General features: G+C 44.0%; 1 protein-coding gene across 4 annotated transcripts in view; it reads right to left on the bottom strand.

Annotated features, from left to right (window-relative positions):
* ccser1 (coiled-coil serine-rich protein 1) overlaps positions 1-20,000 on the bottom strand; it is a 250,485-nt gene that overhangs the window by 158,839 nt on the left and 71,646 nt on the right. For all 4 annotated transcript variants that reach the window (XR_010034394.1, XM_063195671.1, XM_063195672.1 and 1 more), the window contains exon 10: positions 1,686-1,821. Coding sequence is in view for 3 of the 4 variants with exons in the window: in XM_063195671.1 (XP_063051741.1) it covers positions 1,686-1,821 (136 nt within the window). In the remaining variant the exon portion in view is untranslated. The remainder of the gene's footprint in view (positions 1-1,685; positions 1,822-20,000) is intronic.

The raw sequence follows: 20,000 nt of genomic DNA, 5'->3' as shown, positions 1-20,000 counted from the left end.
TCATGTCAATAAAGATAGTTGATGCATCTGCCCACTAATCAATTTCTAGGATGCTTTGATCTTTGTTGACAACCAAGGCAATCAGGACACATTTTACACCAAGGTTGGAGTTGTGTGTTTGTATGTTTGTTTGTATGAAGAGATCTTCAATATGCTCGATCTGTTTTTATGTCTCTGTGTGTAGTATAATGCATGTTGGAATGTTCAGTATGTCTTGCAATTTTGGAATGTGTAGTATGCACTATTAGAATGTCTCACTTGATGCATTCGTGCCTTAAGACGATATCACTTTCCGTCATCCCTCCCACTCGTGTCATTTTGCTTAAGTACTTGTAGGCTGCTTGACAGCTTCACTTTGCTTTGGGATTAATAAGGTGACTTTAACCTACTCTACTGTACTCCGCTATACACTACTCTACTAGTATGAGAGCCTCTTAACACGTACAGTATATGGATATTTTTGTAAATGTACAGATTTGAGCCTTTTGTTTACACGTAAATGAGTTTCAGCTCCCTAAAACAGATATTTTTTTTTTATTTCTAGAACACCTGTCACAATGGTGTTTTGGTGTTGTACATACATGCTACATGTGGATACAGATTTTAAAAAAATGTCCGGTTTTAAAATTATCCACATATTAATCACCAAGGCTGCATATGCCAGTCAGATATCATGATGAGTCTGATTTTCCGTTTCTGTTATAAACCCCTCAGTTTAGATTCTCCATTTGACACTGACCATAACCTGGTGTTGAGCATGTGACAGGGAGAAATGCTTGTTTTTAAAAGCCAGAGAAAAGGCTTAGTGTGTGCTGCTTCTCCTTCATATAGAGAAAGAGACATGAGAAAAACAATCAATATTTCCAGCTGTGCGTGCGTGCGTACGTGCTGGCAAGACACACAAGTGCAGCACACAGTGCAAGTGTGTGTGTGTGTGTGTGTGTGTGTGTGTGTGTGTGTGTGTGTGTGTGTGTGTGTGTGTGTGTGTGTGTGTGTGTGTGTGTGTGTGTGTGTGTGTGTGTGTGTGTGTGTGTGTGTGTGTGTGTGTGTGTGTGTGTGTGTGCTGTGCTGTGCAGCGTTGTCATGGTGGCAAAGGGGTTGAACTCACTTCCTGCAGGGTGATGCCGCATACACACATACAGGTACGTAAACACACACACACACGCACACGCACGCACGCACGCACGCACGCACGCACGCACACACACACACACACACACACACACACAATGCAAGACCAAATAGTGCAGGTAGCAGAGGTACTGGGAGAAGGGATGAAGTAGGCGGTATTGTGAGTTGTGGTGGGGTCATGCTGTGTGGCAAGAGGAGCAGGTAGTGGGGGTTACATGAACAGTGTGTATGTGTGTGTGTGTGCGTGCGTGCGTAAATAGCAAATAAGCTATTTTACACATTTACTGAAGTAAATATCGCAATGCATCACAGTAGTACATGAATCGCAATGCATCGTGATAGAATCGCATCGTGGCATGTGTATCGTGATGCGCATCGAATCGTGAACCCTTTGCCAATACCCACCCCTAGTGTACGTGCGTGCGCTCATGCGCATGTACGTGTGTGTGTGTGTGTGTGTGTGTGTGTGTGTGTGTGTGTGTGTGTGTGTGTGTGTGTGTGCGTGTGTGTGTGTTTGTGTGTGTGTGTGTGTGCGTGCGTGTGTGTCCTCCTACCTCTTGTAGTGTCCTGCGTAGTCGTAGCAGCAGTGTCTTGACGGCAGTGCAGTCCTGTTGCATGAGTCTGAGTGGCAGAGCCTCCAGCCCCGGCACGTCCTCATCTCGACCCAGCAGAGACAGCGACCGCAGCTCCCTAATTAAACACACAACATTACAATATATTACATTACAGTACAGAACATTACAGTACATTACAATTAGTGGTGGGCCGTTATCGGCGTTAACGTGCTGCGATAATGTGATAAATAAAGAAAATATCGCACGTTAATCTATTCTCAAAATATAGGTTTGGAGTTTGGGTATGCACGTCACCATAACGTTTGATTGACAGACGCTTTCAGACTGCGCTCCAGTCGCTTCTCCTCTCTCCACCTGTTGTTTCAGCAGACCTACTAAATATGAAGTGTTTGCATGCTGAAAACATTAATCCCTCTGCTGTGGTAGTTGTTGTTTGAGCGCTTTTTCACAAGTGGTAGACTAAAGAGACGTTATTGTTTGAGGTGAAGCATAGAGACATTATTGTGTGTGAGTAGCTACCAGCCCGACATAGCCTACATTTCCTCATGCATTGCATAGAATACATAAACAACTTCCAGATATCTTGCCTGTGCTATAATTGCAAAACATTCCGTGTGATAGTCCTATGCATTTTGAAGATTGTCAAACTGAAACTGTCAATATCTACTCTCGCTGAATGTTTGTGTTGCAATCGCGCACATTTGCGATTCAGTGAGATTCTCATGTCCGACGGTAATAAAGCTCGCGGTGGACTTTTTTTTTGCAAACTGAATTCATGTCGAGTTGTAACTCATCTGGCATTCTAACTCTGAGAACAACTGTCAAATCGCCGTGTGCCACTGCCAGTGCTGTAGGTTCTAGATGAGGGCTGCGGTGCCAAGTGCCAACTACGCGCAGAGCTCCTCCCTCTCGTAAAGGAGCCGCTGCTCCTTTTAACAGTCAGTGGCAGATTCTCTCTCTCTCTCTCGCTCTCTCTCTCTCTGCCCATTAGAAATGCTGCATTGTTGAGGTAATTTTGTTTAAAATTAAATGTTTGATAGATTTATCTGTATTTGCCTCTACAACTTATAGCGCTGTTCATTTTGAAATTTCAGTATCTTATAACTGTAAATGCTTCCTAACATATTGGACACACTTTACACATATTGCTGTATTTTTTTCATCACCAAGTATCAACATGACCATTTTTTGAAGATGAGATGCATTTTGGAAAAAAAAGATGAGCTCTGGTCTAATGCCATCTGTCTTAACGATGGATTCTCAACGTCATTTAATTAGTATTGCCGTGTTCCCAATTGTTATTGAATGTGTTACGCGTTGGTCCTGTTTTAAAAAACGTTCTGGTTGCTTTGTTTCAAGACGTTTTTGCAAGCTGGCAAGGTGGCTTGTGGAGAAACGAGAGAGTGTTCCGTGTTTCTCGTGGAAATGCGTCTCTGATTGGCTCACTCCTACTGCTCTCAAAGAAACGCGTCTCTGATTGGCTCAGTCCTCCAGTTCTTGGAGAGAATGTAATGGGAAACAGAGTCGCCACTTCCCCGGGTGGTACTGCACTATAGGGGCGCCAACGGAGGCGTGCAGGCTCCATTCAGGGCTGTGCTCTTTCGACAGCGACCCCTAGGCGAGCTGCAGGCACGGAGCAACCGGAGTGAGCAGGCTTTATGTATGAGGCTTTGTGCTGTGTGTGTACCTGAGAGTAGCAACCAGCTGATAGCTAAGCTAAGCTATGTTTCGGGCCACCAGACGTTGCTTGTTTTGAAAACAAGCAGAAAAAAATTACTCGACATGTTTTTAGATAAATGGGTCGATATAAACCTTTTGATTCGCTCGTTTCTGCATTATTTATGTAAATTGGAAAACACCGGGAAACACAGCCAGGATAGTTGACGCACCGCTATGAGAGCCTTGCAAGTGAGTTTAACTTGGGGTGACCGTCCGATCTTCGAAAGGAGTGAGTAAAACTGAGTTTTATCGGAAGTTGGCCTTTAAGAAACCCCAAGGTTTTTTTCGGCATTATTTTGCTATCGTGCCTATTCTGAATGAGCCATTTTGATATAGATTAATCTAGATTAATCTAGATTAATTTCATAATTACAGTGAGATTAATCTAGATTTAAAAAAATAATCTATGCCCACCCCTAATCACAATACATTACATTGCATTACTTGTACATTGCATTGCATTACATTACATTTAGCTGACACTTTTACCCACGTGCAGTCACAATTATATGTAGGTGTTGGTTTGAGTCCCTGTAGAAATATGGGATCCTCACACTCGTGCATGAAAACATACACACACGCACGCACACACGCTATCACGCATGCATGCACGCAAATGCAATGTACACGCACACAAACACAGGCAGCAACCAATCATTCAGAAATGAGTGCGTGCACACACACACACACACACACACACAGAAAAACACACACACACACACACACACACACACACACACACACACACACACACACACACACACACACACACACACACTAACACTAACACACACACACACACACTTACTACAGCCAGTGCAGACACCACACACACACACACACACACACACACACACACACACACACACACACACACACACACACACACACACACACACACACACACACACACACACACAGAAAAACACACACACACACACACACAGAAAAACACAGACGCAGCTTGAGAACCGCGTCAGACTAGAGGCTGGTCAGTAGGAAGGGAAGTCCGAATGTCTTTATTCGCATGGCCTACTACAACCCTTTTGCTTGTTGTTTTTGTTTACTCGTTTGTGTCGAGCCGGCCCAGCAGATTGTGCCATTGGTCGCTGTGGGAAGCGAAACGGAGCTTCTGTTGTGTTGTGTTGTTCTCTTGGACGTGATCTAATGTGTCCAGAACAAAAAAGCTGCCCACACACTGCCAAGGGCATTCGGACCAATATTCTGATCCAAATCCCTGGGTTTTTTTTTTTTTTACTTTAATAAAACAAAATAAAAACAAGAGCTGATAAAACACACCACATGCTTTTTTTCCAGGGTGCCCATTAGTTAGCATGGCATGGCTGACACTGGCGTAAATGCTGGCATGGCACTCTGCTACATGACCAGACGACAGTCAGTGAATGGGGGAGCTTTGTAGATGATGGAGGCTTGCCCAATACTTATTACCAGGTCTCTAAACTAAAACCAGCCAACTGGCCAAATGCTGGTGAAGAATCAGTTTAGCTGGTAGACAAGCCACTTTGACCCATTTTGGCTGGTGATGAATAAAGTTAATTTAGGGCCCTGCTAACAACTACTCTAGTGTACTCCACTATTACTCTACTATAGTAGTCTCAGACCCTGTTCACACATATATGGGTATTTTTGTAGTTTGGCACGCCCAATACTAACTGATGGGATTTTCATTTCAATGTGCAATAGATCGTCAGTACTGTCTCATACAAATATCTATATACGAGTACGTATTGTATGAAACTCACATATATGGGCTATTCTAAACCTGGTACAAGGTGGCGGTAGCGTCCGCACCTTAGTCTTCTGGGGACATTCGCTCAGTCCGCGATTACAAAAAAGTAATGCAGGAAAAAAGGAGAGGACTCACACACTGAGATGGATGTACTGAAAAAAGCCACAAAAAAAGTCAAAGACAGAATGGGATGACAACATTTTGGGACTCCACCAGTGCCCACCACCAGTGTCCCCAGCTATTCTAAACCTGGGATTGACACCCCACACAGTAAGGCAGCACTGCATGTGCATCTCACTTCTTCAAACTCACAAACTTATGTTGTGTGACGGCCCACACAGTATACATGTGCATCTCACTTCTTCAAACTCACAAACTTATGTTGTGTGACGGCCCACACAGTATACATGTGCATCTCACTTCTTCAAACTCACAAACTTATGTTGTGTAACGGCCCACACAGTGTGGCAAAGCAAAGTCAGGGTAGTTGATGAAGTACAGACACTATGTACACAATGTCAGACACATTACTTTAAAACTGAACTTAGTGCTGCTTCAAGATTAATGTTCCAATCCAACACCACAACTACCATCATCCATCCTTTAAATTGGCTAACTCAGCAGTTATTGAGACAATGCTTACGCAATGTGTCCTGAAGTTGCATCTCTGTCAATAGAGCATTGCGCATGACATGACCACAATAATGTCTTTTTTATTATGATCTTGATGACGACGCATGTTGCTGTTGGTACACTTACTGCAGTCGGCAGTCGGGACCGCCATTACTCCAAGCCCAGGCACCTGAGAGAAGTGTATATAGGGCTAATGGCTGTGGTGTGTGTGTGTGTGTGTGTGTGTGTGTGTGTGTGTGTGTGTGTGTGTGTGTGTGTGTGTGTGTGTGTGTGTGTGTGTGTGTGTGTGTGTGTGTGTGTGTGTGTGTGTGTGTGTGTGTGTGTGTGTGTGTGTTCATGGCGGTGGGTTCATTAGGAGGGGATGAAAGCTGGTGAATGCCCCTACACACGTCTCTCTAAACTATTTAGCAAGTAGTACAAAAATCTATACAAAAATTGAAGCTTTTTTCCTTGCATTGATCTGAAGATATGATGGTGAGGATGATTACACACATCCAGCCCACACATACACTAATACACACACACACACACACAGAATCCCACATCCCACGCTTTTTAGATGGAAACCTGGTCTAAATGTTTGAAATAGCATAAGATTCCATTACGCATCTTCAGAGTCAGAGTATCTAAGTTCAGTCAGTCCGCCAGAAATCATTCCACCACCGTTTCCTGTGCTTAGCTCGGTGCAGTGTGGACATGCGGGTGAGTGATTGGCGTCGATACATACGCACCTTGCAATGCACCAGCTCATGGCTAGGGGCACAATAAACACTGCAGTGAACTTTCCACCTGCCAAGTTGGCATAGTAATCTATGGGCGGCGTCAATACAAGTCATGTCTAACAATACAATCTAATACAATAAAAGCTGAACAAACACTGGAGAGTCAATCCAATCAAAGTTGCCTCGCTTTTCGCTTCGCCCAATAAAGTGGGGCGGCCCATGAAAGTGTCCATGGAGTTTTTTTCTTTTGCCTGCCTTGAAAACTGCTCAGATGTAAAACAATGATTACTTGCGTCCCCAATAAAACATGTAAAGGCCTTAATGGTTTTCCATTCTTCCGCTTGGCAACCTGAGCACCTTCACAGGGCTGAAGTGGCCTTTGAGATCCACAATCACTCCTTAATTGCTCTTGAACGAGAGCTAAGACTTGTTGTAATCATGTTAATCAAGGCGGGGAACATGAGGTGGGCTTAATTGGAAAAAGGACTGACAAATTCCCCTGTTGCTCTTGAACACAATACACTCTAATGTGCTTTTTTCCCCCTCTTTATTTTGAACAGGCATTTTCATGTCTTGAAGTGGCACATGTTGGTATGTTGAGGCACGTGGGACACAACACAGGCATTGTTATTGTGCTTTACGTTACTCAAGGGGAGAGAAATAAAAACAAACAAAAAAACAACTTTCAATTTTCCCCAGGACAATGATGCTAGACAGTGGTGAAAGGTCGAGGAAAGTGGGCAAGAACGCTAAGAACAAAAGCACAAACCCACAACAGCACAGCCATGCCAGCTAAAAAACAAAACAAGAAATAGAGTGCAGAAACATCTGTGTCGATGCCAGACACAAAGACTGGAGCAAAAGAACTAGATAATAGAACAAATTGCTGGGAAAAATACATAGAAATAGATAAGATAATGTGCTCTACTTACAGAGACTTAATTGTCACACATGCCTTATAACACAATGCAATTCTTAATGTGCACACACTAGTCTGGATAATTACTGTATATATTACCCTTATCATATGGGGTTTGGAATAACATACTCTTACTTATAGGAATAAAAGGATAAGAAAATCAGTTAGACACAAAGTTCTTCTTGCATTTCTTATATATTTTTTATTTTATTTGGCTAACTTCATGGCGCTAGGGCAACAGTATGCCATTGACACACTACTCTCTGCCCTTCACAGACACTGCACATTAGGTGAGCACTGCAGGTGGCTGACAAGAGTTTCAGGATAAGTTGAGAGTAGGCAGCCAAGAGCCTTGATAGAATGGTGTATGGAATGGGCATTTTGGTGCACTGACTGCAGCAGGTAGCAGGTCATAAGGGTCAGCAAACATCTATTAGTAGAATAAGATACCCCAAACACTGGCCTACACAATGCAAAGGAGTGTGCTCAAGTTCGATCTCCTAAGGGGGCGTTGTCCCCTTTTTCTTTTTCTCTTTCTGTTCCGCTTGTCGGAGTTTTGCATAAGATACATATGTACTAAGATATGTACTATTGTCATCAACAGCACTAAGGGAACTCCATTTATTCTCACCCTTAAGTCTCCTAACTGAAGTTAGAGTCTCCTGAAGGGGCGTTCATCTAACGTCAAATGGATCCCGGAGAACTATGGGCTTGATGTATCTTACTCTAGTAGAAGATGTTCGGCATAACTTAACACTAGAGTGGACACGGCAATTCGCGACGGCACCAGAAAACGGCACGCGCTGCCTCCATCTTGTGTAAGTAGATCTGTGCAAATCAATGAACACGCCAACGCCAAAAAATGTCAAATATGGTGTGTCAATGGAAATCTCCACATTATCCTCTCTATTCCTTTACAATGCACAGATCTACTTCCAAATAAAGTCTGCCTGGATTGCCGTGACAACTGGGGGTGTGACACCTGCCGTCATGTTCTACCTCTATGATACAAATCAATGGATATAAATTGGGGGCATGGGCATGGCCACTCTATTGTTATGTTCTACCTCTATCGCGTAAGGTTTCAGGTATTCAGTGCACATGATCAGTCTGTACCCCCTACAGTGCTGGAGTGGTAGTGCAGAGGCTGAGGTAGCGGCAGCGGCAACATTCTGACAGTAGTTAATGGTGCATACCTGTGTAGGTGTACAGAGATCTTAACAAGCTGCTCATGCCTTCCTCCCTGCATGGCTCTCTTCTGCAGAACAAGCATCATGAATGAGAGGAGTTAAGAGTAGGTCGGCAGTACAGTAGACACCCACGGTTTCTGTCAAGCTCATGTTTTAAAGTCTTGAGTAGTGGACAAAGGGGGAAAAAAACGGTTTCAAGGAAAGAATAAAAGACGGAGACAAATGATTTTACTTGTTTAAATAAATCAAGGTGTGATCCCGCCGCGTGAAGAGATAACTCTGAGCAAACATCAAGAGAACAGTCGGCCTGTTTGCAAATATCAAGAGGATTCTTTCCTCCACATCCGAGATTACACCTCATTATTATAAGAACAAAAGGACACAGTTCATTATTCCGTTATCAGGGATTACCATCTTCCGATATCATTTGGGCCGCACAGTTTGATGTATATCTCATCATTGAGTGGGTTTTCCCTCACTCATTGGAAATTGTGTTCGTGCACTGTTCATTTTTCGAGAGCATCACTTGAAAATTCAGTCAGACTCGCGTGGGCATCTAACAACATAGATTACGCCCACGCTGACAAATCCATCCAGAGATTTCTCCTCTCTCTCCTCTACAGATAACGGCAAATGGAACTGCTTCTCTGGGGGAATACAATAAGTTGTGAATTTCAATATTATGGGGCATTTTTTCCACTCGCTGCATCAAATCACCTCCAGAAATTATTTTTTGGGCTGGATTTAATAGCTATTCAATCAGATGGAGACAGAGAAAGGAGAATGGGTTTCTATTCCTCCACATCTTAAACAAAAAAAAGCTGTAATACAGCAAAACTAAAGAAAGACCTATCTCCCTAGTACTCACTCACATTTACTGAAAATAAAATAACTAGATACTGCAGGGAAGCGTTTTGAGGATAGAGGGCTATGTCCACTGAACCTTTAACTTCTTGTTTGTAAAAACGTTGTCCTTTTAATACATTATTGCACAGATTTACCACCAGTTCAAAAAACACACTTCCCTCATCTCAGTAAAATGTGCAGAAAGGAAATCTGCAAGTAATTAAGTAAGTCCTTGAAGCTGGTCAGCAAACTAATCAGCACCATAATAAGGGATTGATTCTGACATGAAATCTGTACCAGATTGTAAAACAGCCCATTTTGTCATCATCCTACTCCAAACATCAAATTAACCCTTGGCTTTGCGACTCTTGGCTTTGGATGTGCTTTCCTTGGTCAGCGCATGTTACAATTTCAAATGGCAATGCCTTGAACCTGCTCTATCCTCCAATTATCCACGGTTGGGCAGACAATGTGGTTTTGCAGCATAGTTTGGTTGATTTTATGCCTCTACTGAATTGTATTCATATTCCAATAGCTGTGAATAGCTTACATTGATTAGCCAAAAACAACAGTGCCACAGTTGCCTCTGGCTGCCAAAGGCCCCCAGAAACAAATTCCCATTCCCCCAGACCAAAAGCTGTTAGGCAAACCTGGACACAGACGATACAATGATCATCAGCATATTCTAGATCACCCAGTGCTGCTTGCTCAATGTAGATGATTTTACAAATTAACTCCTGTGCTTAGAGGTTGTGTGGACTAGGATCAGCTACATTAGTGAATGGCTGGAGAAAACATGTGCCACAGAACAGAAAAGAAAGGTTGCCAAAAATTCTCTAAGCAGCTATCTTCATACCCCTCTTGCTTGATCATTCTCTAAGCAGCTATCTTCATACCAGAGATTCTTTAAGTATATAGAGATATGCCAATGTAATAGGTTGCTATGGGCACCTAACATGACCAGGTTCCGGTCTGCCTAAAGGGGCGTGTCATAATACTCCTAGCATTGAATAGAACAGTCCTTAGGTCTGCCTAGGTCTGCCTAAAGGGGGATTTTTTCCCCTTCCCCTTGCAATAATAGAACCCGGAAACAATGGGTCAATGGAACCTCTCTCTGTCTACTCTCTCTGTTCATACCCCTCTTGCTTCCTCTTTCCCCCTTTTGCATTATCAGCTCAATAAGATAGAGAAGGGGGATTTTGTTCTCCATCAACTAACAAAGTCATCTTATTTTTTCATTGTCCATAGCCTAGCTTTGTGAACATACCCTAGCTATCCTTCGCTCCCTCTTTCACAGAGTAACAAATGCAAAACCACAATTCATTGCTTTATTTAAACAGGTCTACGTAAAAGGAACTTGGACCTGGTCTGGCCTTGAGTTATTTTAGTTATTCTACATAATCTGCAACTGCATGCCTGTGATGAAATGACCATCACTAGGATTGTGAGTGCACTCTGACTGTCACGCCAATGGCCCTGACTCTTTGGTGTAGCACCCCCAGCTTGGCACCCCAGAAGTCCCAGGTTTCAAGCCCAGTTTATGCTCAGAAATCAAATTGTCTGAGTAGTGTCACAGATAGCCTCGCAGATATTTTGCTAACATTCGCAGTAACTTGGTGTGCACCTCCAACAATGCAACTACTCGTAGACGAGCTTCGCAGACAAACAAGGTGGCAACCGCTGCGACCAGAGCCACTCTGCCTTCGACAACAAGCAACCTAACCTTCACCAGGCTATTGTTTGTGAGAGGAAAATGCTGGGTGTGATATTCATTAAATAATATGCCCATGCTTCATAGTTTCATTTATTTACATAAACCCAAAGACAACATGTGTACTTGCAAGCTACAACGCAGAAGTTATATCGGTACACATGAGAGCAACCTGTTTCAAACTACCATGGTGGCTGTTAGTGTCCTCAAAAATGCAGGTTTACATTTCTTAAATATGCTACATTTTCATTGCGGCCGAGTCTGTGCAAATAAATGAAGCTACAAAGCTACAGACACGTTATAGTCTGATCCTTGTATTGAAGGCAGGTTGAACAATCCTCTCGTTGCCCCTACCGTTGTGATGATGAATAGCCTAACATAGCGCAGACCTATTGATCCCGTCAGAGCAAAAATCAAAACTATCTGTGAAGACATCTCTGTGACAGGCTGCCGCGAGAGCATACAGAGCCCTTTAGTCCTGGCGGGGCAACTCTACTTCCCTTCAGCTACAATGCCTCCCACCTACTCATCCAGCAGCATGCTTGTTCATGGAGCTGGAATGCTGTGTTCTCTGAACAGGAACAACATTACAGAGCTTCGTATATTGAAAAAAATCAATTTCAATTTGCCAAAACACTGCACATACACGCCCTCACACATAATCTTATTGTATATGAATTGACCTAAAAAATACTTGATAAGCATATACAGTATACATCAGCAATAAAGCAACAAGACCTTTTACTGTTAGTGTAGCTTTCTTGGAATCAAAGAAGTGGGCTTCCCTGTACAACACATGCTGTGCATTCATCTTTGTGCTACCTCTTGTGCTTTTCTTGTGCTCACCCCATGAGGCATTTGCATTCTTTTTCTCTCATCAACGGCTGCTTTATGATTGCTCATGCCTCGCTCCAACCCCCTGTGCCAGTGATTAGCCCCTATCATCACGACCAGGGAAGACAATGGGGGGGATAAAGAGGTCAATTTGAGAGGTGGGCAGCCCAGAGTTTGGCTTCCCAATACATTATCTGCATTGAGTGGTGGGGTCCTTCCAGATGACTTTGTCCCGGGCCTGGCCAAAGCTGTCAGAGGCCCTGATAATGACAACTATATGTAATCTGTCAACCTGTCAGGTGCGCCAGAAGGGGATGGAGAGGGTCTGCATTATGAACTTAATAACACAGATCTATTGTGTAGAAGAGGGAGATTTGACAAGGTGGCAAGCAAATGATCCACTTAGCCACAGGTATAATCACTAAAAAGAAAATACAGTGCTCTAAAAGCATGCGTTTTTCAAACAACATAGCATTCTGCCTAATTGCTACCAGGCCAATGTCAAGACCCATGGAAATACTAGGTGCGATTCTGTTCTAATGGAGGCAGTTTGTGGCCTAATAGGAGCCGCTATCAGCCTGGGAAATCCCATGATGTCTTGTTTGTGCGCCCACTCCCATCCGAACAACCGTATCTCACTCATTTCGTGAAGTATTCACGAAAAAAAAAAAAAAATTCGTGGTGCATTCACGTTATTGCCCGCCTTTCGTAAAGTCTTCACGAAAATAATAGATTAATTTTCACGCTGCCTATTCACTTGAATTGCCCGACTGTTGCCTAGCGACCCACTAGTTTGATGCCCTTTCGGTAGCCTACCATCACATGGTAATCAAACATTTCAAACAAGCAATTTAGGGTTAGGTTTAGGGTCAAGGTTAGGGTTAAGGTTAGGGTTAAGGTTAGGGTTAGGGTTAGGTTTAGGGTTAAGTAGGGTTAAGGTTAGGGTTAGGTTTAGGTTTAGGTTTAGGGGACATAAGGCGTAAGTACCGAAAGGGCGTCGAATTAGTGAGTCCCGAGTGTATCAGCAGTGTTTTGTCAGCACCCCCTCCCCGCCCCTGCAGACGTTTGGATAACCATAGCAGCAGTGGGGCAATTCAAGTGAATAGGCAGCGTGAAAATTAATCTATTATTTTCGTGAAGACTTTACGAAAGGCGGGCAATAACGTGAATGCACCACGAAAATTACTCTATTATTTTCGTGAAGACTTTACGAAAGGCGTGAGAGGGAGGGAAGGCAAGACATACAGTATCAGTAGGCAAATGGAAGCTTTGCATTTATTTACAAATTCACCATGTTGAAGGTAAATGTGAAACCAGCTTTCCATCAAGTTTTAGACACTATTTTAAATACTTCCAAATACGAACTCCAAAGAGAAAATTCATAGATCAAGATGGTTCCCGGGCTATATCTCACTTGTGATATAGTCTGGCAACAACCAGGATAAGCAGCTGTAAATGGGAAATGGAAATGGAGTTGACTTGGGGTCATAGGGCTGCTGGTTCAAATCCCGCACCAGCAACAAATAAAGTATGTATGCAGTAAAAAATGCCGTTTTAAATCAACACTTGGAGAGTACGCCGGGATATACACTGTGGAAGATGCTAAATCGACTCTCTGTGTCAGATCGGAGTCGGATCTTGGGGTTGGAGGGTGGACTGCTCAAATCCCATACCAGCAACAAGAATGTAGGCAGCGTCCTACATCAGTGATTCCCAACCAGGGGAACGTGTACCACAAGGGGTATGTGAGCACACAGCAGGGGGTGTGTGTGTACTATGACAATTATAATAATACAAGACTATAACAATGTTATAGTGTACTATAACAATGTTGTGACAATAAATATATGGAGCGCATAGTCACATTGGGATAGTAGAGGAACATGTAGGGAGGGAGTGCTCTCACTATATGAAATGCTTAGGGGTTTTGTGAGAGACAAAAAAGTGGGAAACACTGTCTTACATCCTGATCCATGTCTGAGGTGCCCTTGAGCAGGGCATCTAAACCCACATTGCTGCAGGGGCTGTGCCCTGTACCTAAAATAACTCTCTGGGATAAAAGTATCAGCTAAATGTAAGGCAATGTTATGCAAGTGGGTGCAGATGTGTTTGCCCCCATGTCAGCATACACTGTAGAGCAGTCATTGTGAAAGTACTAGTGTTTCTAAAAACATTGGCAATCATTTATGGTGTTATTAGTCAAGGACTTCTGCAAAACGTTGACCCGTTGCTATTGTGTGTACTGTGTGCTGTGTGCTGTGTGTGTGTGTGTGTGTGTGTGTGTGTGTGTGTGTGTGTGTGTGTGTGTGTGTGTGTGTGTGTGTGTGTGTGTGTGTGTGTGTGTGTGTGTGTGTGTGTGTGTGAGAGAGTGTCTCTCTCTCTCTCTCTCTCTCTCTCTCTCTCTCTCTCTCTCTCTCTCTCTCTCTCTCTCCCTCCCTCCCTCCCTCCCTCCCTCCCTCTCCCTCTCCCTCTCATTCAGACAGCTCATCACCATTCAGCTGGTGTCTCGCAGGAGCGTTTTGGGTTGAGTGATCAGAGAGAGCTCTGATATCACATCGCGCGGCACAACACAGCTACCAGAGCAAACTGCATACATTTAAACACGTTCCCCCTTTTTGCTAAACAAATGCTCCTGTTTTAATGAGATGAGCATGGCACTGTTCCAAGCCCACATGCAAGAGAGGGATGGAGAGAAGAAAAAAAAAGCCAACGAGGTAAATAGAGGAAAAACATCTTTAGCAGCAGAGTCAACATTTCCACTGCTGTTAGATGCCATTAGATACTTAAAGGTGTACGCTAATTGGGCATGTTTACGTCAAAGTTGGCCAACTAGCAGAATATGACAAGCTGTGTGTTGTTGTTGTTGTTGTTGTTGTGGTTGTTGATGGGTTTTTTACCCTTGTTAAGAATTCAGGGACACATCAAGTTTTTACACAGTTAATGATGTGTTGCTTATTTTATCTCTCTAAACCAACACGCTGACACAGATCTTTTTACTGGTTATCTTGTTCTCGGTGCACATACTGTATACACAGTAGGCAATGCAATTCAACACGTACTCTGTGATCAAATCAACTAGAAGAAGTTAAATCGACTCGGTAGGTGAGTTGAATTAACATTGCATGTTTTACTGTGTAACATTGCTGAAACATGTCTTGGTCCTAACTTGTCCCCTGATATTTGTCAGCGACCCAAGTGGTGACTGTACCAGTGCCAAGTCAGCCCCGTAATTTGCCTTACTGTCTGAACGCACCATTTACCTGGTGACAATGCAAGCTTGTGCACACAGGGAAGCTGACAGGGTAGGTGGACAAAGAGGTCAGTTGTCTCAGGCCCAGCGAGAGGGGTGGGGGGCACAAACCAGGTCCTGATAATATTGTATGTATTGGGTGGGGGGCCCTTTCAGATGACTTTGTCTTAAACTGTCAACGGCCCTGCATGCATCAACCATCATCATGTTGGGCACTGCCAGCCAAAATAGATTCATTCATACCCACGTCCCAAAGCAGTCGCCAACATTTTTTGTGCCCCCCTGCTGCCACCTCCGGTGCTGGAAATAGGCAAACATAATTAAGTGAAGGTCACCGCACCGTGGCCCTTGGATCCAGACAGGGACTCTGGGCCATTACCTTTTGAAGGCACAACACTGCTGATAAATAAAAAAGCCAAAGGGATGTTTCTCTGTCTCTGTCTCTCCGTCTCTGTCTTTCTCTCTCTCATTCTCTCTCTCTCTCTCTCTCTCTCTCTCTCTCTCTCTCTCTCTCTCTCTCTCTCTCTCTCTCTCTCTCATTCTCTCGCTCTCTCTGTCTGTCTCTCTCTCTCATTCTCTCTTTCTCTCTCTCTCTCCACATAATATGTGGACATTGGAATAGCCAAAGGCATAGACAGCTCTGTAAAGCTGCAAAATCAACAATACCAACTACCACCACCCCCGTCTTTTTTCTGGGCTTCCTCTGTCCCTAGGACCAAAACTGCCTGTGGGCCACAATTGCCAACCAGCCAATAGGCCAGCGGGCCAATAGGCCAACAGGCCAGAACCACCTGCAAACCGTGTGTCAATAAGCCAGAATCGCCAATGGGCTAGACTCGCCAGCAGACCAGAACCGCCAGTGGGAAAAACAGAAACACCAACAGACCAAAACCAGACATGGGCCAGAATTGCCAACGGCTCAGTGTGCCATTGATAGGAAGGACAGACACCAGTCCTTCAACTTCCCCTTTTTGTCTGGGCTCCCAATGTGACAAGTGGCCTTGGGCCAGAACCGCCAGTGGACCAGAACCGCCAATGGGTCACAGGACCAGCATTGCCAAGAGGCCAACGAGGCCAGAATCGCTAATGGGCCAATAAACTATTGAGTAGAAGGACAGGCTCTGCTCTGCTGAGATAACCTCCGTCATCTGGTGCCCAGCGCTCGGTGATTCAGCCAAAGGCCAAAAGACCGGAGAATAATACAGAACACACATTGTGTGTTACAAAGTCCACTATAGTGACAGTGGTTTCATACAGTACATGTCACAGTAAGTATTTTAAGTTTGAATGATCAGGTGTTCTTCATTGACCAGGAAAATCACATTTGTGGGTGCCTTAAGTGCAGGAACTGCTGCTGCATCAGAATGAAAGTGAAAGCCCACCTGGGAAACTCCAACTCCCAATGTCATTGTGACACAGCGCTCCACAGCACACATGTGCACACTGCACACAACAAATTTGCATTTATGCCTCACCCGTGCAAGGGGGCAATCCCAAATGGCGCCCCAATGGAGCAGTTCAGAGGGACGGTACCATGCTCGGGGTACCGCAGTCATGGAGGAAAATGGGGGAGAGCACTGGTTAATTACTCTGCCCACCAACCTGGCAGAGGGGGGTGGCAGGTAGAGTGCCCAGAACCTGTCTGGACCTAAACAAACTCTGTCCATCACGGGCGAAGTCAAGAGCGAGTTTTAATAGCATTCCATGTGGACCTGTGCTATCTGTAGGGCTTTAACGATATTATACCGAAATTGAGGAATCGTCATACGCAGAGCCATAATATGGTGATAGTGCTTGAACACAGGGCCACAATGAGCACGGGCAGAACATAAATAAAGCAGATGAGGAACCCACATGCATAGTATCAGTAATGTTGGTAAATGTGGAAAATAGCTAATTAATTAATAAAAATATACAGCTCCAGGCCACTTTATTAGAATAGCATGAAAAGGTTGATTTATTTCCATAATTCCATCAATAATGTTAAACTGTCATGGATTATAGATTCATGGCCCAGTTTTTTAACTATTCCAATCATTAAATTGTTTATTTTTACACATTTTGGTCTCCCAGCTCAAAAAAAACATGAATTGGGGAATTCGCATCATTAGAATATTGTAATAAAATCACAATTTTCTTCATCAAAATTTGTTTCACATCAGTGCACATCAAATCAGTTGAAATGTGGTACTTTCTACACAACATGCAATGTTCAATACTTGGTTAGGACTCTCTCTGTCTTAATATTATTAACAATAACGGCCATGATGCAGAAACAGTGCATGGGAGTAATGGAAGGCCAGATATCCTTGATGCTTTGCCGTCAGCTGTTTTTGTATAGCTGACCTGGTGTCCCACACTTCACTCTTCAATATACCCTGTAGATTTCCATGCCACGTTTTGTCGCTAACTCACTGGTTTAATTCTAAATCACCAGAAATGAAACCCCATTGAAAATGAATGGGGTTTTATTTCTGGTGAGTTAGAATTAAACTGGTGAGTTAACACCAAAACGTAGCATGGATATCTATGGGTATATTGAAGAGTGAAGTGTGGGGTACCAGGTCAACAAACAAGAACAGCTGACGGCAAAGCATCAAGGATATCTGGCCTTCATTACTCCCATGCACTGTTTTTGCCATTGACTTCAATGTTAAACGCATCATGGCCGTTATTAAGACAGAGAGAGTCCTAACCAAGTATTGAACATTGCATGTTATGTAGAAAGTACCAAATTTCAACTGATTTGATGTGCACTGATGTGAAACGAATTTTGATGAAGAAAATTGTGATTTTATTACAATATTCTAATAATGCGAATTTCCCAATTCATGGGTTTTTTGAGCTGGAAGGCCAAATTATGTAAAAAGAAAAATTTGAATGATTGGAATAGTTAAACAACTGGGCCATGCATCTACAATCCATGACAGTTTAACATTATTGATGGAATTATGGAAATAAATCAACTTTTTCATGCTATTCTAATAAAGTGGCCTGGAGCTGTACACACTTAAAAACAATGTGAGCTGTACCGAACAATGGGTCAGAATTAGTGATGAAAAGCGAATCATGAGTTGGGTGTATCATTACAGCCTTTGTTTCTCTGTCATCCATTACAGGAGCAGAGGAGAGTTCTGTGTCTCAGATGGCACACTTGTGTATTTTAGGCACTATGTTTAAGTGTGCATGGCGTATTGGTTACAAACGGAAACATAGTGCCCGAGGTGCGTAAGTGCACCATCTGAGACACAGTAGAGGTGTCTGCTCGTCTGCATGAGGACCGCGGGCAGATGGCATATACGCGTTGGATGTATGTAAAGAGTAAATATTTGCAGAGGACAAATTCGTGTCTATGTACTGTAAGCGCACTTGGTCAATAAAACTGATTCTGAGAAGAGCATGCGGAGGACATGAAGCAGAAAGATGAGGAGAGGAGAGGAGAGGAGAGGAGAGGAGAGGAGAGGAGAGGAGAGGAGAGGAGAGGAGAGGAGAGGAGAAAGTAGAATAGAATAGGAGGAGAAGAGAGGAGAGGAAAGAGTAGTAGGAGAGGAGAGGAGGGAACATGGGAGGAGAGGAAAGAGTAGGACAGAAGAGGAGGAAGAGGAGAGGAGAGGAGAGGAGAGGAGAGGAGAGGAGAGGAGAGGAGAGGAGAGGAGAGGAGAGGAGAGGTGAAGGCAGGTCAGCAAAGCAGACAGAGAAGAGGAGAAGAGGTGCCAGCACACTCTGCAGCGATGATTGAAGCGGATGATAATTTGAGCTGAGAACCCTTTTTGTTTTTGTAAATGTCAGTGCTCTGCTATCAAGTAATGGCATACCCTTCTTTATTCTTTTCTTTTTATCAACCAGTCAGTCAGTCATCTAGGGACAGACAGTCAGACAGGAAGACAGACCCACCACATTCTGGCCTAGAAAGAAGAGAGGGAAAGAGAGAGAAAAGAGAGAAAGAAGAGGCATTCAGATCCTGTGTGGTCGTTTGCCACCTCTCAGGCATCCTGCTTTTCATTTTGCCAAGGAGAAGCAGAAATAAACAAAAAAATGGGTAAAGGTGGGGAGGATTGGAAAAAAACCTCCTCGTGTAGAGCGACCCTGGGCACAACAAAAAAAACCTCTAGTCAGCAGCAGTGGCTCCCACACACGCAAACACAGGCATGCGTACACACACACACACACACACACACACACACACACACACACACACACACACACACACACACACACACACACACACACACACACACAGGCAAACATACAGAAGGCACAAGCACGTACACACACGCGCACACACACACACACACACAAACATACAGTAGGCGCGCGCGCGCACACACACACACAATTCGCACGCACACACTCGCACACGCACACACACACACACACACACACACTAAGACAGAGAGAGAGAGAGAGAGAGAGAGAGAGAGAGAGAGAGAGAGAGAGAGAGAGAGAGAGAGAGAGAGAGAGAGAGAGAGAGAGAGAGAGAGATGCTGCACACACACACAAACACACACACACACACAGAGCAGCCGTCAGCAGTGTGTGAGTTCCACACCTGTGTGGCCGCCCTCAGCCTAGCGAGGGGTCCCTACAGTGCAGTGCAGTATCTGTCACAGGTTTGTCAGTGTCCACAGGAGGGCTAGTGGCACACTCAGACACACCCACATGCATGCTAATGGAGCCATCTGCTCTAGGTCTCTTATGTAATGCCCCAAGTCTTATTGCA

This window comes from Engraulis encrasicolus, chromosome 3 (genome assembly GCF_034702125.1).
Source record: "Engraulis encrasicolus isolate BLACKSEA-1 chromosome 3, IST_EnEncr_1.0, whole genome shotgun sequence".
NCBI lineage: Eukaryota > Metazoa > Chordata > Actinopteri > Clupeiformes > Engraulidae > Engraulis > Engraulis encrasicolus.
The sequence above is the reverse complement of the archived record's forward strand: the minus strand, read 5'-3'. Positions and strand labels throughout refer to the sequence as shown.